A 24686-nucleotide genomic window follows, 5' to 3' on the forward strand; every position below is an offset into this window, starting at 1 on the left:
AAGCATACTGTGTAACGAAATGCCTTTGAGAAAAGCCCTAGCTTTCAGAACATACCATCAGAGCGCTTTCTACTCCCTGTTACTCTGTCCCATGTTGTGTATATGCTATGCCCATCAACTGAAGCTCTTCTCTATAGTTGCAACATCCATTTTTAAAATAGTCATGGTGTCAGGGGTGAAAGTCAAGGGAAGCTTTATTAGAGGCAATAAGAGCTTTAATACAGATTTAATGGCTGTAATGTCCCTGCTATTAAAAATCCAAAAGCTATCAACTCATTTGACAACTTGAAATCTGATATTAATAAGATGAAAAGGGAGACTCACACCCTCCACACACACCCCAATTCTGAACACAATTTTATGTAAGACTGAAGTGGTTCTTGCATAATAAAGACTGAACTAGACATGCACTGTAGGAGGACTGTACCCAGAAGGCTGAATTGTTCTACAAGCTCAACATATGGGTACCAGTCAGGAAAAAAAACCACAAAAAAACAAACAAAAAAACCCAAACAAACAAAAAAAATCCCCATGCAAAGCCATACAGTCATTATTATATCAACATTTCAGTTACTAGCATTTTAATGAAATCATCCTCAGAAACAATGTAAGGCACTTGGAAATTAACTCAGTAGCTGTCCAGTTTTAATGATGGTACATTAGGCAATTTTATCTCACTTTCATTATGGAGCAAGATATCAAAGGACTATGCATTTTCTGCAGGATAAAAACATGCAGGTGAGCAGTTACTCCAGAGAAACTACTGCAGAGTAAATCCACACCCTAAACTGCCTTGCTGTAACTTGTTCCTGTAGCCATACCCTCTGCTTTAGTTTAAGTTTTTCAACTAAATTAAAACTACCTAAATACTGAAGAAGGGTTCCAAGTTGTGTGCACCAAGAAAAACAGCTGTACTGTTTCAAACGTTACTGCCTCTAGCAGTCCACGCTGTCTCTCCGCTGGAGATAATCGCCCAGACAGCAGACAGTTGCAGTGAATGGGCTGCTCTGCCGCAGCCCTCCAGCCCACTTCAGCACCTTAGCAGGAATAAATATACCTTTGTCAAGGGCAAAGGTTAGCACCGGGACCACAGGCTGGGACAGCCACAGCGGAGAAGGGCACTCACATCGCTGACTGCCTGGTACCCAGCATCGCCTCCAGCGCAGTGCAGGGCTGGGCGGTCTCAGACAGCACCACCTCGCACTGGCACAGCTGAATTGAGCACAACTCAGTTTTCAGATCACTCAGAATAGCCACAAAGAAGTTTAACACAATTTAGTCAATCTATTTCAACAGTTAATGCAGAATTTTCCGAGTGTTCCCATGTACACCACCCCAGAGAGAGAAACAAGAGTAGCATCTAGTATTTCTCCAATGAAGCAAAAAGAAAAGTCAGAAGTGAGCAGAACTGTGGGGATCAGCACTTCAGTAAACTACAGGTTATAAAGGGATATATATCCCTATAGACAGGTATAAAATAAGCACCAAAACTTCCACACTGTAGGAGAAGAAAGAGCTTGAAAATGAGATAAACTAGAAAACAGCTCGATTTGTTAAAGGTTTTTTCAAACTTAACACACCGCAATATACACTCAAGTATTTTTACACTGCATAGAAAAGATGACTTTTAGATCTCCTAAAAGGTCCACTGCTACTGCAAGCCCTTCCCATGCCACTACAGAAGATGGCACCGAAGAAGAACAGGAGCTCCCCACCAGAGCAAGACACGCACAGAAAAATAAGCTTCCAAGTAAATCCTGCACCCTACCAAACAGTGGCAGTCAGCCAGCCACAGCATATGTATTTGCTGACAGTAAAATTAGTAAGAAGCTACTGCAAAGTTATTATACTATCCAGATAACCAGAACTTCAAGCACGCACATTACCCAAAACCTAAATGGGTCTGCAGTTCTCTTGGTTTTAACTATCAAGAATTCAAATTAAAATTTACTTGATAAGCAGTTTTAGGGCTGAAACTGGAATTCACATCCTGAATTTCAAGAAGCAAAAAGAACCTTAACATCCCATTTAAGAGACTTAATTTCAGCTGAGCTGGCAAACAGCTAATCATACTTACAGTTCAACAGCCACAAAAATAATTTTCATAGCGTTAGAAGTCAGTATCAGCTCATTAAAATGTAACCTACTGGAGTTTGCACTTAATTCATAATTCTATCAATCATCATCCACAACTGTTACATCAAAAGTAACTATATGAAAGGCAAATCAAAGTAAAAATGTACAAGCATGTTTCATGGATTAAAGAAAAATGTAGAACAGAAGACACATTTGTGAAAAACCCGTTCTTTGGCAACAGTTACAGCATAAGACAAAATGGTTTGAGTAGATGAAACCCCCCATTCCAAGGGGAATTTCAGGAATACAAAATATTGTCTTCCAGAATTATTTTCTCAGACATTAGTTATATTGGAGAACACCAGCTACATAGAGCATTATCATGCTCAGTTTTGGGATTCGGGCTCCATATTTAAGCCAGCAGAATAAGCAAGAGTACACTCTTTGTACCACCTTACTTCATTTTTATTACTATTTTGATTTTTTTTTTTGTTTGGGTTTTTTGTTTTAGGTGAAACTCTTCAACAAAAAAAAACCAGAAGTGGTTAAATAGAAATAAACTAATACAAAACCAACCAAAATTTAAATTCAGAGTTTATTATACCAGTAGGAACCAAAGCATCACAGAGGGGGGCTAGCTTGGGGTGGGAGGGAGAGGTTGTGTGAGAACACAAAACCATAATCCCTGATATAATAACCATCTTTCAGATGCCATCAGCTTACTTAGAGTACAATAATTTCCCCACTGTTCTTTATTACTTTACAAAGTAGCACAGCAAGGTTACTGAACTGCTGGGGAAGTGCTTCTACAAGCCACCGAAAGGAAACCAGAAGGTAATAGCGAGTTGTGCTCTAACACCACTAAGGTGCTGAACAAAGCGGAACAGGGGTCTGTCAAAATACCTGTCATATATTCACATGGGCTTCTAGCTTCCAGAGGGCAGGAAAACAGAGAAGAGAAAGAACAGTTAAAAACCCTGTTAGTACAGAGGTTTGGTATGCAGAGAACTGTATGCGTTTAAGACTGACTACTTACACTATGACAAGCCTTTATCGTCTGGAAATCTTCACCGTTTCACTGTTAATAGATGAAACAATATTATAAATGCTTTTACCAGTGGTCCAGATGTGCTGAAGGTTTGTTCCTGTATTTATTAAAATGTCTTGAAAATTTAATTTCAAGCTGCTTTATGTGAAATTCAGAAAAAAAACAAGTATAAGACTACCATAACCTTCCCTAAAGATGAATTTGAAGACCTAGTGCCCAGTTTCTGAGAGGACCACTTCACATAGTTGGTCACTTCACAGACTGTATAAAGGATTTCCTTCATTTTCTTTAACTGACATAACTGTGGTACTTGGTCTTACAGCTACAGTAAGACCAATGATTTCTGAAACATTAGCCAGAAAGTGGAAAGGATGGAGGCTGGAGAAGACAAGAGGCCCCGAGATAAGCCATCAGCGAAAACCAGCTGATCAGTCGTTTTCTGCAGCAGAGCCCCTTTCTTTAACAAGGTTCACACATAAACCAGTAGGAATAAACTAACATCCCTTGCTAGTCACTGCAGCTTCCTGGATCGCTGATCAAAGATGCTTAATTTAAATGCAAAACAATCTGCAACATTATTGCCATGTCTTAGTAGACCAGTAATAACTAAAGTATCCTTTCAAATGAAGAGAAATGCACAAGGTAAAGTGCAAGATGGCAAGCAACATGAAGAAAAAATGCAGTGTTTTCAGTTTCTCGATTATATGTTGTTACATTAGTTGTCTTCATTGATTTTAACATACTTCTTTTAAGCTTTATTAATTTCTATTCCTGTAATACGAACATGTCAATAGTATGGAGTCAACCTTCGTAGCCTTATTCAGAACAGGCAATGAGTCCAAAAAGAAATAATCTGATAAGACACACTTGTAGCCAATCCCATTATCCCATGGGTACTTTCTCCAACAGAAGAAAAAAGTGGTAAGTCTTTTACAAAAGAAAAACTTTTAAAAGCTTCTTCTAAACTTTGCATTTTTCATTTAGAATGCAAAACCTGGCTTGCTCACTCCAAATGGTTAGCTGCACCACCAAGCTAAATACATCATGTATTTACTAGAAACCTTCATACAGCAGATGGTATCTGAATTAGGGCTATTAGAAAAGATGACATTTTCCTTCTGTTTTTTCTGTATCAGGAAAAGACCAAAGAAATTCTAGAATTACTTTAATACTTTGGCTTCCTCTCACCCTTTTTCTACCTCAGGAAAAGAGATATGAAGCTCATCGAGGCCGTATGTCATCTGTTGACTTTAGCAGCAAAAACGCAGCCAAAAGAACATTAAATCAGTCCCTTTGTTTCTTCTGACTCATCTGAATTTATATCCAGTCAGGGGTTTATGGGCATAAGCTTGTTTCAGAACCTGAGGTAAAACATTTTTCTTCAACTGTAATTATTTTTATTAGTAAAAATTAATGTACAAACATCTTCTTAATACTCTTGCCACAAACCAAAAGGTATGCATTAGTCAGTCTCAGAAAAATTGCTGTTTCCATGTACTCAATAGAGGTAATACTCTGTGCACGTCTTCATACACCTTTCTAAATCACATGAAGATTAGTTTTTACAATCAAAGGAAAAAAGCAAAGTTCTGCGTAATGAGAAATGCACTATTTTTTAGTAGGTGCCCCTCAATATATGCTTAATATTTAAGCAGAAAAAGGAGTAAAGCATATGCTGATAAAATTCAGTTTGCTACTCAGCATGTAAAATTACTGCTTATCTATCTAGAAGCATGTATCCATATAAATACACGTATAAGCACCCACATACTGTTGTTCCTCAGCAGTAAATTAAAAAAGTGTATCCTCTCTCTAACCACATATAAAAGAGGAAAAAATGTGCTAACCTTTCAGCAAATAAATTCAAATCACTTTCTAAAGTTATCATGGAGTCTAACCTCTTGAAATACATAGGTTTAGCTTGCGTTTCCTTTCTTTTGGGAAATCTGCAAGCTGAGTATGATCATTCATAAGGTTCTTTGACACTGTATAAAGTCCCCTTCCCCCCAAAGAGATCACGCAGATGGAATAGTAAAAGATTAAGAGGCCCGAACCCATACACAGCTAGGGAAGAAAGTGAGTCGGGAGTGCGTGTCCGTACACGTTCGTGCGCCCATCTCACGCGCGCACACACACACACAATGACACAGAATGGTGGGGATTACAATTACAGTGTTTTTAAAAAGTTTAAAGAAACTGGCAGACAGGTTGACTCGTTATTTATTTATAGGAGCCGTGAACAGGGCCAAGAAGCTTCTCAAGCCAGTGCAAAATTACTGGCAGAAGGCAGGACCCAACAGTTCTGCATTCCTGTGCAGCAGCTGCTTGTCAAGAGAGGGATGCAGGAACCTAAGTCTAAATTTACTTTTGATATCAGCACATAAAAATCCTCTTTTAGAATTGCTGGTGAAAGGGGAGTTTCCTGCACTTGTCATTTTACATTTTGTCTTTCAAACCCACAGTTCACTTGCCTAGCAAAATGCAAGTGCGACATTTAAAAACCACTTCAGTTCTGCTGCTTTTTAGGTAACTTTTCTATTTATTTATTGGCCTGGAAAATCTTCTTGGGAGGGTACAGGGAGGAAGAGAAGGGAGTAGTTAAATACTATAAGCACTGAGAGACCTTTCTCATTTCTAAAAGGCTTTGACATGAAAGCAGAAGTAAAAGATCAGTATCCACTTAAGAATATTTTCAGAAATTTTCTGGTGCCTTCATACAACATGCAATTTATTTTAATTCTTAGTCTTTGTTAATACTTCCAGCTCATTAGAAGAAGAGTATCAAACAACAACAAAAAAATAGTTAACTGCATAAACCACACATATTATACTGCTTTTACTCAAAGACTGCATAACACATAAAGCAGTACACTACAAATTAGACCATAAATAGCTAACAGATTGGGAAACAGAGGCAAAGACAGGTTGAGTCGTGGATTGTGGCAGCAAAGTTCCAGAGCAGAGTCCAGGTATAGGTCCATGGTAAGAGACTGCAGGTTTGCATGCTGGCTAGAGGAGGATTACTAAGAGAAAATGACTGCTTTTTTTAATTAATTCCTAAACTCAAAGTCAACCAGTCAACTAGAAATCCGAAATCTGTTGGAGCTTTATTGAATTTAATATAACTGAATTTCTGAAAATTTACTAAAATGTTGGTATTCTATACAAACATCATGATAGATCATTTAAAATACTCATTCTGAATAAATTAATAATAAATAGATTTTTTGTTAAACAACAAATTATCAGAGTTAGAGGATGAACCACTAATTAGTTTAATCATTTCTGAATAGGCTGTGCCTTTGCTTCTTCAGTCTGGAGGTTCTTTACTTCTGCTTTACTTCTGACAGGAGAAAACCCACAGTCTCCAGACAAGCCTGACAAAGAACAACTACTGCATTGTCCACTACACACTGCTCCGCAAGAGATGTGGAGCTGGAGCACCAGAGAAGACAGCTTGCCCTGAGTGCAACCATGGCCAGCTGGAGCCAGCACGGGTCAGCGCACAGGCATCTCTCGGCTCTGCTAAAAATTTACCCTCAGAAAGATACTGGGTTTAATGTTACTGTGGTGGCTGGGTATTCAGAGGACCTGTTGAGAAGCATGAATCTGGGAGCTCACATGTCTGATCATCCTAAAGGCTGTCTACAGACATTCACTATATAAACAGACATGTGGAGTGAAAATTATATCAAATCTCAGCTGCCTGCTATGTCCTTCCACCAAAAATGCCCAGATTTAGCACTCCATAAATTCTGCAGGTGGCAGAAGTGCATGGACACTCCATAATCCACTCCAGGAAGAAACACAAACTGATTAGCTTAAGCACGCAATGAAAATAGCTTCTGCTAATACAGATGACATGGTGAAGCAAACTACAGAACGTTTGCTTCAGAACGCATACACGATCTTCTGGTTTAAGAGGCAAGCGGATGGTAACAAAAAAGCTGGAGATGGGAAACCTGTGGCAAAGTCTTCACCACAGTTGGATTCCTCCTCCCTCCCACCCCTTAGTGAAATTAGAGAAGGCTGATTTGGAGAGAAAGGGTTACACTGAGAAAACCACACATGGATATGGAAGCATCACCAGCTGAGCCCACTCAGCAGCTGAAGCATCAAGGAAAGGCCAGCTCAAGTAAGATTTGGGCCTGACTGGAATGATGAAGTGGGACATCACAAAAATCCTGAGAAAAGGCAGTCTTGGCTACCAGTAAGGAAAAGCAATGCACGGTGTTGCAGGGCATGTACACAAAGATGACTGAAAAACAGAACTGCAGAAAGACTTTCGTTGGCTCTTCTTGCTCTCTCCATTAGCTGTGTCTTCCAAAAAAAAAAAAAAAAAATCCATCTTTGCTTCAGTTTCCCACTGAGATTCCTTTTGTTTTCCTTCCCTATCTTCTACTTCTATCCAGTATGTCTTAGTAATATAAGCCACAAACTCAATTACTGTCTCCACTCTGTTACTGTACATATCAGCTTCAAAACTCTAAAATGTTTGCTGTCTAAGTGACAAAAATAATCCTTAAGTTCCCACTACAACCACTTTTCTTCACTGAATACCATCATAAGAGCTGTCCTGCAGTATGTAAGGACGTCACATCCAGAATTTGCTTCAGGATTTAGCCACTTGGTTGCAGAAGTCTGCCATGTTACCACCCATTCTCTTCCACAGCAGAAGTAGGAAAAGCACCCTTTCCTTGCAACCGCTGTTCACGTTTGCTTTAAACACCAAAGAAGGTGTATTTATCCTGACATCTTAGACTGTAAACTGGAGGACCTGAGAAACAGGCTCACTCTGCTTTCTGCCACTGGCAGAAATATTATTTCAAACAACTGTAACTAGATTCTTCAAAAAACACATCTCAAACCACCAAATCTTATATTTCTTATGTTGAGAAATTGCAGGTGCTCCTTTTATTCTTACTAGGCATCAACAAATTTACAGGTACCAAAATGGTTGAGGAGGAGGAAGATTACAGATCACATACTTAACACTGCCAGCAGAATAGGACGACGTCACTAAGAATGGAAGTCTACCCTTCCCTCATAACCCATCCTTGTCCTCTTGGCTCCCACACGTACATCCATCTTGCCCATATATCCACCTTACATAAGCATTTGTGTAATTGCGTGCTGAACCAGATCAGGGAATGAACTTGCACACAGATCAACCTCTTCTTTGTGAGTCTAATTTTAACTCCTGTTAGTTTGCCAATCCCCAGCTTGGAGGAGGAAGAGGAGAAACACAGTGGAGCAGAGAAGAGTAGAGGCAGCATGACCTCCTTCTGCATCAATAGTAAGTTATACATCCAAACCTGCCCAGGGAACCACCTTGTCTAGCGTCTACCCTCTGTCTCACACTTTAGACACCTAAATCTTTTTCTAAACAGAATAATACAAATGAATTATTAGAGTGAAAATGATTTTTTTTTAAATCTCTGCAATTTAAAACTCATGGACACCTTTTGTTCCATCAGAACATGTTAACTCTGCCCTCTGTATGTAAATCAAAATTGTGAGTTCAAGGTGTGTCAAACATTGAGTAGTTTCACCTATATCACTGTTGTTCCATCTAAAAGACTTTTGCTGCAAGCTAATCTCTTTAATTTGTAAAACGACATGCATAGTCAATTTAAACATTCTAAAGCTGTAGAGGGGCAATACAAGAGAAACTGAGAAATTATTAGTCAACAAGTATTTAAAATCATAATAAAAACACTTTAGGAACTTTGTACATTGTACAAAGTTAGTTTATATGACTATTGCAAAGACCAAGTTTCCAATTTCAGAATGCTGAAAGCAACCATTTAACACAACCCTAGGGGGAAGGGGGAATCTGCATTTCTCTTCTGCACTTCTCTAGTGAGTTTGATTTCCAACATTCATTTTTCAACCAGTAGTTTTAATAACATTAAGCACTATTCTAAAGAAATGCTCAAGGACATAAGTGGAACCTTAAATGAATTCCTCAATATGGTTTCTGTGCACTTAAAACATCTCATAGATAATACCTCCCTCCAGCAAAATACATCCTATTACAAACAAATTGCTTTTATCAAGTTCTAAAGGAAACAGTTCAGCCTTTTCTAAAGCAACAGTTCTGTTTGCTTTTGTTCTTAAGCAACTAACATCAACTACAGAAGGGTTATTAGCACAAGAAAAAGTGCCCAAATCCTTTCTGTTGCTAACATGAACGCACACTAGGAACAGTGTATGGAAGATCTCCATTTTTAGATGTCTCTGCAAAGTAAGGCCTTTGCTAAACATTCCTATAAAATCTAAATAATTTGCATTTGGGGGAAGAGGGGACAAAGATACCGTAATACCCTGAAATACTGTACTCCACATGCTGCATCTTCTAACTGGCTATTGACTCAAGGTACAGAGCACAATTTTAGATCTCCTTCAACTGAACAGCCCACAGTGTATACAGAGCACTTTAAAAAACCAAAAGCTTTGTACCAAAAGTTCTTTCTCTAATATCTATCTGTATTAACCTCTTGTTCATAATGAAATGCCCCAGCAGCTAGCAGAGCCAGCAAAGCCTCCCTCCTCTCACGCATGGCTTTTGGGAAGGCTGCTATGTCGAAAAGGCAAAATTATCTTTGCCCAACGACATGCAATCCAACAACAAAATCCCACTCCAAATGGCTTGACAGAACAAATGCATGGATTTTTATAGACTTAGGTCAACTCCAGAGTGTATAAACTGAGATAATGCTATTCAAAGAAATCGAAACTAATGTTCCTGTCCCATATTCTGTACTGGTTTGAATCTTGCCATAAAGGAAGTTACTGCTGAATATTTTTTAACTGACCGAAATTAACAGATTAGCCAAAAAACTATACCCAAAAAGTCACTTAGCACCTTTCAGCTACCTTCAGGATAAGAAAGCCAGAAACAAAATAACCCCAATATTACAAGAAATTAAAGATACACTACACTAAATTATTTGCATATTTCTAGAAGTATGAGCACAAGTGTATTTGGTGTTATAATTTGCCTCAGTTTGGGCACTTCCCTAAATTTGGACCTGTGTTGGGAGAGTTTAAGCTAACATAAGTCTTACATCAGAAGAGATTCAAGGTAAACATAAAAGTCATACTGATTTAGAAGCACAATTGAATTTAATCTTTTAAAAACACTTGCACTTTCATCTAAGAATTAAAAAGGTGCATTTTAACAATAATCTGATCTAGTAGCAGATGACGCTAGAATGACCTGTTGAGCTTTCTGTCACCACCTCCAGCCTCACGCTTCTTCTGCGCCAGCTCACACACACGTAAACTCCCAGTGAGATCCCTCAGGGAGCTAATCCCGCAGAAAAGGAGCTCTGTAGGAGACGAGTGAACACTTTCTGTGGGTTTAACTCCCTGAATGAGCTCACCACAAATCAGGTGAGTGTCATCTGCCAGGCCATTAAAATGGGTGGCAATACCTAGTGGTAGTGAAGAGGGGAATGAGGTTGTCTCCTTGTGGTAGAAACTATCCATTAGCTCAGCCCAAGGACAGGACATGTATTGCAAGCCTGCAAGTTCACATCGTTCACCAGTTTTATTATTCTGTCATGCTTTTGCTGGCTACCACTGATCTTAAAAACAACTTAAAAGGAACAATTTTAAGGTATCTAAAAATAAAGATCCATTGAGAACCAGGGTTTTTAAAAAGTGCACTTGGTATTCTAGCTTCTTTAATATCTCTTTGATTTAAAGACAGTACCAAATTAAAATTTAAACAATGTTTTTTAAATACCTCTAAGCAAGTACTCTCACAGGTATCTAACCTCCTATGTTTCCGTTTTTTCACTGCAAGGTTTGTTAAAGAAGTTCTAAAGGTCATTTCCATGGCTTAGGAGAATTTGGCTAATATTATGATAAATATTCTTGGAATCTAATTTTTAAAAAAAAAAGCAATGAAATAAGCATAAACATGACTTTTATGGATCTCGCCATCTTTGGTCTACATCCAAATGCATGCTAAAAATAGTAAGAACAGAGTTATATTAAACCAGGAAAGTACAAGGTGTCTTGATGCAAAGTTTGGTTTACATAAAATAGAAAAGTATTTTTCCAGCGGATGTAAATTAAAACAGCTAAGAGAAAAACACCAGACAAACTGCTCCCCATCTTAAGATGACACTGAAGAGTTGGTATTTGCATATATGCAAGAAACGGATCCCCGTGAAATCGTGCCTGAGGTACCATTCTTAGAAGCAAAAAAATCACAGGTAAGAGCATATAAATAAAGATTAGAGATATATACAATTTTTGGTTAACTTGAGAATTTAAATCAGTTACTAAATGATTACATTAACTCCTAATTTCAAGAGCAGACAGGACACATCCAGAATAGTACCAGTTTTTTTCTTGTTCAAGATACAAAATAACTAAATACCTGAATTCTTCAGAAATCCACAATAATTTTTAAAAAGGCAAAAGATTCTGAATACACTTAAATCACCAATGTACCAAAGCAAATTTTTAAATGTTTTCCTTTCTCTTACTCATGTATCCCAGAATCCATTAACTTAAATTTATTCACATACCAAGAATACATTAAGACTTCACAAATTTGTTTTTCTCCCTTCTCAATTATGCCAACATCAGTAAAGCACTATTATTCCAGAGCCATGAAAGATAGTTGTCTTTTTTGTAACAGCAACCATCAGCTCCCAAAGTTCCAAGAGAAAAGACAGAGACATTGGGCACCAGCTTTGCTGCAACTCATCAACAACAGATAAGACCTGTAAAGTAGCAGCACTAGTCATGCAAAACACCTGGTGCTGCAGGCTGGAAATAACAACACCAGCAAGAAAATTCTCTAGAGTATTTGTTATTGTTATCTTAGATACTGTCTTGTATTTCCTATCAAGATATCAAGTTCATGCATGGCATTTGAGTGTATATATATTTACTAGTTCCATGAACACATACACTTCCCTTAAACATAGCTGAATACAGACTTTTCAAGGTGTTCCTTCTCACGCTGTATCTAATTGCATTTCAGCACTCTGCCAAAGCAACAGCTGTCTCCTTAGGGAAGTAATAATTGTAGCATGAAAATCAGGGTTGCACTTGCTTCCTGCTTTTGCTCATGGCTACTATTCCAAAGGTGGGGAAAAAAAACCCAAACAAAACCACAAACATACCAACATCTGGAATTTAACAGAAAAAACTGACAATAAATACCAAGGAACAAGGTAAAAAAAAAAAAGATCCTTACCAAAACCTGAAACCCCACTTCTGGCCGCTGTCATTAGTTATTATGAGAAAAATTAAATAAAACTTATTTCAGAAGATGTCTGTGACTTCTATTCCAGGCCTGCCTTAGTTCATTCATATCTTTTAAGAAAACATGTGCTCTACATCAAAAAATTAATCCAAGCCCCTATTTACTATTAAAGACTCGAGAACAATCTAGTCTCACAAAACTTAATTGGTGATGGTAAGTTTCTGGACACATATCCTTATTTTGACATACTGGGGCAATCACGAAAAATAACCAAATAAAAGCAGTGGCTTTAAACACTGCTTACACTACATTTCCTACCATATCTACTACTGATGTTACAATGGCATAACTATTAGAACAGATTTGGCATATTAACCCTCATGTTGTTTGTCTCATGCCAAAAATTCTAGTTACAATGCAAGTGGCAGCAAGCACTATACCCATATTAGTATTCTTCTTTTTGCAACCTTTAGTAGTACTTCATGTAAGTATGAGGAGTGGTGGGAAACTTTAAGGGGAAAAGGGTAACTAAGACAAGGCAACTGGCTGCCCTTGTCATCTGCAGTCAACTTAAAGAGCCACTTCAGGTCATGAGAAATTTCAAGATGACAACTCTTTCATAGTTCTCTTCCCACGGTCAGAAAAAAATACCACATGGAAAAGAAATACTCCATGAAAAAACCCTACTCGTCCACTAGCTTTTACGGTAACTTGCACGTAAGCCAAACAATGTACAAGTGTATCAATCACTTTCCTACTTAAATGCCTTTTCGAAGTCACGCACAAACTTATAAGAATGTTCAACCAACATGTATCAGCTGGCTCCAGTACTGTTTTCAGATATTGGTATCTGCAATCCTTTTACCGGATCTAGCATCATTGTCTGAGCTCAGATGACTCAGATAAAAACAATGTGAAAACGTAGTTTGTTTTCATGTTTAAAATCTCCATTGGTCTCCTGCAACAATAACAGGAAGAGCTGTACGGATCGATATGCAAGATTACTAATAGGGACTTTTCTTCTCCTACCCAACAACATGCACGTGGAACTTTCTTAACTAGGTAATACATGCAACACTTACAAGATCTCTGTGAAGCACCCAGTTTGCATGGAGGTAATGGATTCCATCGAGGATCTGGTAGAGTAGGGATTTAACCATAGATCTTGGCAACTGCATGGGCTTTTTATTTGCTTTTGAGGCACGGTGAAACTTGATAATATGCTAGAAATAAAACAAGTAGAAACATGAAGCATGTTAGATAAGTAGAGAGATTTTTTTGTTGTGTTGGTTTTTTTAAACTATTAACACTAAATAATGGAATGAAATACAAAGTTTGTTGAACTTTGCAATTGAAAGTAATAGTGATATGCTCACAATTTTCTTAAATTGTTTGTACTCTCCGAGTTCTTTAAAAAACAGCTGTCAAGCTTTTGCTAGTATCTAAAGACTGGCTACTTACCTCCAGTAAAGGGTCTTAGACATTGTCCTCCCTCCCTCCTCCCCATTTGGGATCCTCTTATCCTCAGCTGCTAGAGCAGAAGCTTCCAAACCAGCAGTATCTACCAGAAAGAGGATCGCACTCTATGCTTTCACACCTTCCCTCCTCCTGTCCAAACCCACCCAGGACAGAGTACTTACAACTACTTTACTGTTCCCCCTAAATCAGAATCCCAGTAAAGAGAGATTAAATAAATATTTAAATAAAGATTAAAGGGGGGGTACATGGGGGGACACGGGACACAACGACGACTCCAAAAACCTCACACCACAACATCAGGGTGAGATCATGTTCAAACATCTAAAAATGGTTATATTCTCGCTTCTGAGTTTTGGCTGCATACTTCATTGATGATAAAGTAGCGGCTCTTAGATTACAAAAGTCAGTCAGCCCACAAGAGGACAAATACCACTTGAAAACATGGAATGCAGAAAGGGACCCCAGCATTAGTCAGTTGAAGGAATGAAAAAGAGATCATGAAAAGATTGCTGAGAGATCATGAAATATTCATAAACTAATTAATATTTATTTTAAGATCAATGTGGAGATGATGGGTTAGGTTTGGGTTTGCTACGCCATACAAGAAATAAAGTGGGGTGAGGCCCTTCTACCTTTTAATCCTCAGACAAGGTGGGGCTATGCAAGGCACAAAGACAATCTTAACATATTGCCATTCAGCAAACAACTAAATCCATGCATTCAGATAAAAAAACCAAAAAAAACCAACTCCTTTTTGAAGGAGATTCAAAGAAGCATTTCAAATAAAATAGTTTTCAATTATGTGCTTTTTGAAAGACAGAAATAATAAATGCAGTTTGCATTTTTACTGAAAGCGATTCAAAATGCTAATCTGTCGAGTGACAAGACTACTAATTACCCAGTTCTTTAAATAGGATTTGTCTAGTTCAAGATCATCCCCCTCCCCAGGTTAAAGAGGGGTAGCCAATGGCTGTGCTTTCATTGGACCTCTGCTCCCTCCAGCCTCCCCCCTCGCCAAGTTTGTCACTACTATTCCCAATGAAAAGGCCAACGGGTTAATGTTTCCTCATGATAAATGCTACCTCTGGCTGTCACCAGTACTTCAGCCACCGACAAACTGTGCTTAGCAAAGATATAGATAATAGTGTTTCAAGAGAAATAAAAAAAGCAAAAAAGCCCAAATAAATCAGAACAGCAGCCTGCTTATTCCCTATCAACAGCAATGCTCCCACTGAGCCTTCCACTACCACACGTACAACCGTGAAGGCTGTATATTAAGAACAGTATAAAAGAAATCTACAGGATTATCAGTTTTTAATATACAAATGAGGATCAGTAAATAAAACAAGCTGTCAGTACCTGATCCTTTAATTGTGCAATCACTCTGAAAACTATAATGGGAAGCCTTAAGGGATAATTTCTGTAGAGAAGTTTTTTCTTGTCATTTGAGACAGAAGATTCTGTGTCGAAACTTCAACTGGGAGTCCCTACCTTCCAGTACCACACAATGATCACTGGATAATGACCTTCATGTGTAATTACAGTACGATTTGTAAAGCAGTGATGATACTATAAACTCCCAAATATGCATCTTTATTAATACACGCTACAAAAAAATACAGGAGCACTAACAGGCAAAGGTCATAACAGAGACCCATAAACCCAGCCCAGCCCTTTTTCAAGGTGCATGTAATCACTAAAAGGGATTTCTATACCCATTTAAAAACTGACCAGTATGCACACAAAACGTTATTCCTTATAAGAAAGGCATACAGAAAATGAAACCGAAAAAGGGTCTCCTGGGACGAAACAAGACACGATTAACCACGGCTGCATTGAGGAGGAACGCTCTGTCCCTGCCCCACCACAGCCCCCCCGGTACCTCTGGAGGAAGGGAATGCGACAGCACCAGGCTGCTGCCCGCTCGGTTCTGTCCCTGCCCTCCTGGGTGACTCCTGGGTTCCTTCCAACAGACCGGGAAAACCCTACCCGAAGGCTTTGTCCCATGACAAACTAAGGGACTGAGCAGATGTTTGAAGCAATGCGAGAATCTGTTCAAGAACAAGACACTATCAGTCAAGCAGCTGCTAGTAACCAGGGCCATCCACCAGATCAGCAGAGCAAAGCTTACACAAGGGTAGAAGAGGGGAAGGTTTCTTCCTGCAGCAACTCAAAGCAGCAGCATCCCTCTTTATTCCTCTTGTTCCACAGGAACGCCTAGGTGAACTTTTGAGGCAGATAATCTGCCCTTACACTGAGCTTTAGGTATGCAAGTTACCTCTAAACCAGAGCTAGCATAACTAAATCCGTGCAATGCTAAGCTAAGTTACCCAGCCAGACTTGCCAGCAGAGGCTCACCACCTCACCCACCAAAGCTGGCACACGCTCCAGAAGGCAGCAGAGCTTGCTCTTATCTGCCCCTGAAATACCACTTAGGCACATTCTAAACCATCTTGCTCTGATGCTTGCTTGTCCCAATCAGAAAGGCTAAGAAAGCAAGCTCCTTTCTTGAAAGTTATTGAACTGCAGAAGTGAATTAAAACTGATAGGTTTGCTTTAAGCAAGCAATATCACCATTGCTACAAAAGCAAATAAAAATTACCATTGCCAATTTACTCTACAGAAGTTTATATTTCATCAAACCGCAAATTTCACCCCATCACAGTTTAGATTAGAGAACACAACAAAAATTAAACTGAAAACATACTGCAGGGCCAAATACTACAGGGAACTGAAAAGCTGAATTTGCCCCATGCCATTGGAATGAATCCACAGTACTTGTGACCAAGTCGTACTCTCAAGAGTTTTGTAAAAAAAAGTAGTTCATCCAATTTCTTGTAGGCAACTAGCCATATGAAGAAAGACCAACACACATAACCAACGCTACCCAGCAATTTTAATGGCAGTGTCCATCTAAGAAACAGAAGAGCAAATAGGTGCCATTGCTGAACAGTATCTCTTTTACCAGAGGCAGCAAGTCCAAGCTTTTTTCTTATTTCTTTATATTTTCAGAAATATATCTATATGGCCCTACCACTGTTGTGGGAAAATACTCCTCAAATTAAAATAAATAAATAAATAAAAGCATCAAACCAGAAAAATGAATGGTCATAACAAGTTGACAAAAGTTTTGGAGATCAGGTGTACAAGAAGCTCCAAAGCAAAGAATGTCATACTAGTACAACTACGCTAAAGGAATTTTTTTAACTTGAGCAATTCTGCTAACTTCTACTGTGGCATGGAGACGTGCTCTTTCCGTGTCAGAACATTTAAGATTTAATAGTTTAAATCCAAGACCTCAGGCGTAAAAATGGGTGCAGGTACCAGCACAAACTAGGATGTTCTTTATACGTAACTGCACTGTGCAAGTGGATGAGGCATTCTCTGCTAGCTTCCCTTCCTGAATAGTCCCAAAGTGCAGCCTCAAGTACAGCATGTAATAGCCGTAATCTTAGACCTGGTACGGAATAATTTACATGAATTATAGGAATTATAACCTGCATTTCCCATTCCCCAGATGACTGCCCTAGCAGCTAGGCTTCATCAAAACCACACTCCTCCTTTCTCTCATTCAATAAATCTTTTTTGCAGAATAGCACAGCATCAAGACAGTCCCCTGAGTTGGGACTACAGATTTGAATCTTAACAGGTACAAAGAACATTCGGCATCTCTCTCTGAAAACCAGGAGCTGTGCTTGGACATTGCAGCTTCTAACCCTTAGGTATGCTCAAGTTTTTTGCTGAATCTTACCCCTAATGAATAACCACTAAGAAAAAACATGAAGACTTCCACAATCCAGTCAAGCCAGACAGACATGTTTGTAGCAAGAAGACAAGCAGGCAGAGGGTCAAACAGCTTCAGCACTCTCCGTGTCTTTTTTCACTGTCACTCCCTAAAAATAACTTAATTCTCATATTCTGATAGACCACCTGACACAAAAGCTGGAATATACCCAGATGCAAAAGTTTAAGGAAGCCTTAATTGTCAGCGCGCACTACACAAGTCACACGCTACAGAACAGAAACCCATCCACAATGTTATCCAGCCATAATTTCATTTTAGGTAGCTCCTTAGAACACTGCAGATGCAAGCTCTCCCTTCTGATCTATCTAAAATGCTTCAAAATGAAAGAAGAAGAATGCATGTCATATGATGTAAATGAAACTCCAAGCAATATTCAAATATATTCAGCAGAAATAGCGACGTTGCTTTCCCTTTCTGTGCATCTGTACTTTCAGACTCATGAATCTTAAAAACATGCTGCCACCAATTGGATTCCAAAAACGTTGTGAGCCAGTTAGGTATCCACTTCTGAAAATAAACATAATGTAAAAGTATTTTAATCGCTTTTACATATTTTGTTTTAAATTTAAACAAGGCATTGACTTTGTGGCAATGGCTTTAAGTCTATATTCTAAATTAAATTAATATTTCACTGACCAACATTAAAGTATACATTTATTAACATTCTAGAAAAGTAACGAAGCTTCCAGAGGCTTGCTATAATTTGCTGTCTGCAATCTCCAGGACTATTGGTTTTATTTATTAACTGCTTATTACCAATTTTCAACTTCAAAAAACCTAATAAAATTGAGAGGAAAAATGGATGAACCGGCTTATTTCAGTATGACCATTTTAGCTTCTGCAAAGGCAAAACCGTATAAATGATAATAAAGTGAAACAGAGCTAAGCATTTTGAAAGAGAATAGTGGTGACTCATGAAACAATATTCAATCTAGTAGTTCGTCTGCCTTCTATGTTACCTAGTGTGTCGAAATTGGTTTGGAAATTGGCTGACGAGTAACTAAGTACATTTTCTAAATACTCCACCACAAAGTAAACATAATGCATGACAATATAGAGCAAACTCACTTAGTTTGTTCCATGAAAAACCCTAGTATTCCCCCAGCAGTTAAATGAGCGTTCAAAAAGATCCTAATTTTAGCCTGCTTCCAAGGAAGTCAAGCTGATGCAAACATACTCTGCGTTTGTGTCATCTCATTCCCGATTCTGAGAATTGCTGTTTAGTACGACAGAGGTTAAAACAAACAAACAAACAAGTCAGACCTGGAAAGTTTTCATGGAAGTAAGAAGCCAGCTAAAGGAGAGATTTTATGCATGTCTGACTAAATGAAGTTACAGCATGAGCTCCCACCTCAACAGACATGAGATGATCCATAGACCTCAAAACACAACCCCCTAGAAAACCTGACGACTTGAGTTCTACTGCTTAAGGCAATGCTTGTTTCAAAATTACATGCATCTCCATCAAACTGAAACGCAATCATGTCAACACAGGACGTCTCTCCCTGCTGAAGTAAATTGTCTGTTTGCTCCCATACTTTAGCTAAAACCCTTCGTTCTATCCAATCCCTAACCCAACCTTTGAGAATAAAACAGAATTCTGTCAATGCACCATTAAAAAGTAAAATTACATTTTAATATTAAATAGATGGAAGCTTGGATACACATTAAATCTGTGCCAAGGCCAAGAGGAAGAATCAGATTATATCCCTTCAAGTCTCATTTTAAACATAAAATTATTTCCATCTTCTCTCTTCAGCAATGAATACCCAAACAATGGTAACTAATATTGTTGAACATTAAATGTAAAGCACTTAAAAGGCTATGAAAGAATAAATCAAAATCTAAAGGTGGTATAAAAACAAATCACGCATTGTTTGTACAATTTGCAAAAAGAGGAAGCAAAGATAGACCCAACTAACCTGAGTAACATTTGTTTGCTGTTCCAAAAACAAATCACAGCTTCATATGACTACACTTAGGACTCATTTCAGCACCAAAGTTTTAGACACCAAAAAAATGTTATCAAGGATATATCACAAGTAAAATAAAAAAAAAAAAATCAAAACAAAAGTGGGTAAAAGTATTTCTACAGCCATCATTTTAGTTTCCAATTTTGGAAGCATTACAGCAATCAACACATAACAGTCCCTCAAAAGAGGAGGGGGGCAAAAAATGCCTCAACACACTCCCTCTAAACGATGCCAGTAAATGGCCATCATCACATACCTTCTTTAGAATGTCACTAACAAAACTACCTAATGCAAAATCCATTTCCAAGTGACAAGAGGTCAACATTTTAAGTAACAGTGAAAGGAGCTTTAATACACTAACTTTTGGTAATGCCAACTTGCTTTAAATACCTAAGCTTTGAAGCACAGAGCAGACAAACAGAATCAGTATAATTTTCCTAGGTTTTGCTGGGGTCTTCCTAGGTCTTCTACATCTTTCAGACCTAAACATGCCAAAGTAACTCTATATGACGGTAATAAAAACCATCAGAATTCAGCTAGTCTTTCAGTATATATCTGAAACACTCAGTATTCGTGCCACTCTGTTCATATTAATTCTTCACACACTTTATGCTTTTACACCCTTGCCTCTGTCTTTGAGGTCTGTTCCTACCTGTTGTTTCCTCCCATTCTCATGCTTTGTGGTACAGAAAATGAAGCCACATAAACTACCCTCAATTCCCTACAATTTTGGCAGAAAAAGCAAGTTTTGAGAGCGACAGCTGCATTCTCAGAACAAACAGCTATCGACAAGGAATGGCGCTGCTCTCTGCAAGAAATCCAGCCACCACTTTAGTTATATTTGGAAGGGATAAATCATGCCATAAAGACTTTCCATAGCAATGGCCGGTAATAAAAATTGTAACTTTAAAGCAATCAAAACCTATGCCAGTCCATTCCCTTCTGCCCCAACAAATCTTACATTCTTCTGCCAGCTAGCAGAATCCTATATTGGTAAATACACACGAGACAGAGAAGACTGCACAAAGAATCACCTAGTGGAGGAGGGCTGAATTAAAACCAGACACATGACTACAGAGAATTAAAAGAGAAAAAATAAAACTGCTACACTGAGAAAAGTATTTTCATGTATATAAAAATATTTGTGACCAACTAGTATCAGAATTATCTTCATGATTAAGAACTAAACTGAAGCCTAGTGGAACAAAGAATTATAACTGATTACACCATATTTGAAGAATACTCTAAAACTCAGATTTATTAGAAAACATTCATGTGATTAAACAAACGTGCAGGTTTATTGCACAAATCAGTATGCAACACCCTCACAATTTCATTTGGGATATAAGAACATTATTCAAAGTGTTATTAGCTTCAGCTACTGTTAAAAAATTCACATGTAGGAAGAATATTTTCTCCTTTCCATTATGTGACGATTATTTTTAGGTACACATGACTATGCTTATAATCTCTATCCTACATTTTTAAAAAGCAGAATATATACATAACAAGCATTTCATATAATACAAAGCCAGTCTGTCCATATATTTTTATTATTATCAACAATAATTTCCAGATTAATTTTACTCCATGTTTCTCAGTGGTATTTGCTGCTAAGCAGTTAGTTGTTAGAGATAACCAGAATCTAATAATAAGAGAAAAACATTCAACCAAACCTAAAAAATACCCAGATGATGGTTTAACTGGCCTTGGATAGTGAATGTATCATCACATTCAATATTATCAAATCATAGTTAATAATTTATTTAATCACTTATTAAGAACCAACAATGGCTTTTATGGCTATAAAATACATTTAACACATTTTACTGTGATAAAAATGTTACTGTTTTTCAGAATGAGCTAAAAACAAATTCAGAAGCTTCTGATTTAAGTTACAACATAGATTTCCAAAAAGGAGGACCTTAAAGCTTTGAAGTTACACACACATATTAAATGAGTCTGAGAATTAACTCTGTATCATAGCTAGAAAAGTAGATACACTATCAATTCAGAATATAAAAAAGTTACAAAAATGTTGCTTAGACTCAAAAATCCTATTTAAAAATATAGAGACTATGGAATTGAAGACATCGAATGTGTGCTTATCTGCAGTACTAAAAACAAAAACGTGTGCTTTAGAAAATATTTCTAATACTAAAAATCTGATGCTGTAAGAGCATAGGAGAGTAGCTGGGAACAAAAGAAAAGCTCTAAGTATTATAACTTCTCCCATGCCTAAAATTAACTACGCTGACAACAAATAGAATCCACCTCCAGAGCAGATATAATTTGTATCAAACTTTTCTTAAAGTCCAATTAAGTAATCATCATGCATTTAATGTATTTAATATAAATTTGCATTATGTCTTAAAGTGCATGAGCTTTACAGAGGAAGTTCTGGATAGCAGTATATGACTTAAGACTAAGGTAAAATAAGAACATACATGAAAGTTGAATAGGAAAATAAGTTATTTGTTAGTGATAAAACAGCAAACACTCATGCATCTAAAACAACCTTTTTTTTAAAGGTCAAAAATGAACATAGCCTAAAAATAGATGTATCAGTTGAAGGTATTACACTTTTTCTTGGAAAGATTTCATCCATGCACAGTTTTGTAAGACTATGAAGTTCTAACTGTGTACTGGAAAAGGTAACTTAAAAATAGTATCAATTCCACTCATGGACTTAAGGTCGACCCGGCTATGTGTTAACCGAATTACATTTTTTTAATCTCAACATAAATTAATCAAGCCTGGATACAATTTGGATTAAAAGCACCCAAGACCTTACAAGTAGATATTGAAAACGGAATGTCCCTCACAAGAGAAGGAACTGGAGATGCTTGGTTCTGTGGCTATGAATATCTGAAGCTGAAAGTTTCAGACAACTGGAATATAAAGGTGTGAAACTGAAGCAAGTTACAAGGAATTAAGAAAGGATGTGGCCTATAACGTACGAGAGATTCAACGGCATCTGTGAACACACACATTTTTAACCTTGCATCAGATGCTCCTTTTACACTGAGGTACAAGCTAAGGAATCTTGCATTTACTTCACAGCATGAGCATATATAAACAGTGATGACACTGTAGACAATATGCTATAAATTAACACACGTGGCACATCCAACAGCCTAAGAACTTTATCAGTTGATAGAGATTAGTAGCCAAGAAAAATCCTAAGGAAATCGTTTGTGGATTACACTAAGAATTTTAGTAATTAACACAAACAGGAGTTATAAATCAATTAGTCAGAAGAATTCCTATATTAGATATTCTTTATTGTAATCTCATGAACGGCTTTGCATTGTTTTGTACAATGTAACTTGAGAGGAGATGAAGGAAAAATCTTTCACAGGCTTAGTTATTAAATGGTGAATTTGTTTGTAGCCAAGGACAACCTAGTAAGTCTAGTTCAAATTAGCATAGCTTTTTTCATCCCTCAGTAATGGTATCATCAGAAGTTATAGCAAATTATAAAGTATGCTGCTACCTATACTCAACTTTCAGATTTGAGCCGTCTAATCCTTGGAAATTAAATGCAAAGTAAAAAAAAATGTTCTTGCTCACCATAAAAGAACTTTTTAATAAGCTTAATTGGCACCATCACTTTTCCTCATTAGAATGGGACAATTTTTTTTCAGTATTACAAAATGAACAGAATATGATAGCATCTAATATAGTTTATTCATCTCTTGCCAAATGTTTCCAGTACAGAAGCTGAAAAACGTAATGATTTTAATTAATCTGATGTTTGTAAGTGATGAGCATTGACTCTTCTCACTGAAGCCAATAGGAGTTACAAAGCTGGATGGCTTTGAACAAAAGGGCGATTCCCACACTTACAGTCAAATTTTGGTAAGTAACTCTAAGCTTCCTACATTTAAACCATTGGTCTTTGGGAATCCGCATCTCTCTAGTGACAGCACATCTACAATTCCAATACTTAAATCCTTCTAAACTGATTCCCACAATGAATAGACTTTATTTTGGTTTTATATAGTGCTGGGGGAGCACATGGTGCTAAGCAATAACAAAATGTGCCAATCCCCTACTACAATTTCTACCCCAAAGAGCTGAAAGGGCACAAGCTGTAAAGCACAGGAAATGCAAAACACAACACAACACAGACAGAATGACAAGTGGTTGTTATTACTGAAATGCGTTACAAAATAAGTGGATTTTTAGGAGCTTTTTGAAGGAGGATAGTGAAGGATCTTTACGTACGTTAATTGGGAGGCTGTTCCATGTGTAGGAGGCAGCGTGGAAAAAGACACAAAGTTGGGAGTGAGCAAAAGAGACAAAAGGGGAATTAAGAGCGATGCTTGGGAGGTGCTGACAGTAAAGGAAATGAGGACCAAGGTTAAGCCAGAACCAAGAGTGACTTGAACATGGCTAACTTTATGCAAGGGAGGAAAAAGAATTCCTGGCAAAGGCTTAAGAAGCAAGGAAACATGGGCAATTATACAGGAAAGGAGAAATGATTTGTGTAGCGTGTCCCATAGAAAGAAAAAAAAAAAAAAGGAAGAGAGTTAGGAAGCGGGAGACCAGTTCACATCAAATAACTAGTGTAACAAACATTTCAGTCTCAAATAATAGAAAAAAATTAACTCACTGAGATTATGACCAATACCCAGCCAGATGTGAGGAGTGGTAAGAACGTTAGACTGCAGTGATTCTTTATCTAAAGCTGTTAATTCATGTGAAAAATCACTACACAGTGTAAAAACCACATGCCCCAAATAAATTCAAATGGAAAAGGTTAGAAAAAAAGGTGTTTTAAACATGACATTCAATGTAGCTGTAAAATGTGTTTGTTGCAGTTGTTCTATAAAATGAGTAAACTCACTTGAAGCACAAATAAATTCTATCCATATAGGGTTTTAGCTGCTGCATTCCTATTCACCATCACTGTCACCAGTTGTGAGAAATACACAAGCTCTCAGTGTACACTGAACTTCGATGAAGAAAACTTTTAAAATACAAAACTGCTACCCCATAAGAGAAATGAAATTAAATATTTTTTAAGCATATGAAGAGGAATGAAAAACCATGACTTTACTTGCTCTG

At 37.6% G+C, this 24686-nt stretch overlaps 1 protein-coding gene across 2 annotated transcripts in view; it reads right to left on the reverse strand.

Moving 5' to 3' along the window:
- The window catches only part of CDK19 (cyclin-dependent kinase 19), a 127603-nt gene that overhangs the window by 53388 nt on the left and 49529 nt on the right, over nt 1–24686 (reverse strand). For both annotated transcript variants that reach the window (XR_773999.1, XM_010561652.1), the window contains exon 4: nt 13439–13579. Coding sequence is in view for 1 of the 2 variants with exons in the window: in XM_010561652.1 (XP_010559954.1) it covers nt 13439–13579 (141 nt within the window). In the remaining variant the exon portion in view is untranslated. The remainder of the gene's footprint in view (nt 1–13438; nt 13580–24686) is intronic.

Source organism: Haliaeetus leucocephalus, unplaced genomic scaffold (assembly GCF_000737465.1).
Source record: "Haliaeetus leucocephalus isolate CR32 unplaced genomic scaffold, Haliaeetus_leucocephalus-4.0 Scaffold149, whole genome shotgun sequence".
Taxonomy (NCBI): Eukaryota; Metazoa; Chordata; class Aves; order Accipitriformes; family Accipitridae; genus Haliaeetus; species Haliaeetus leucocephalus.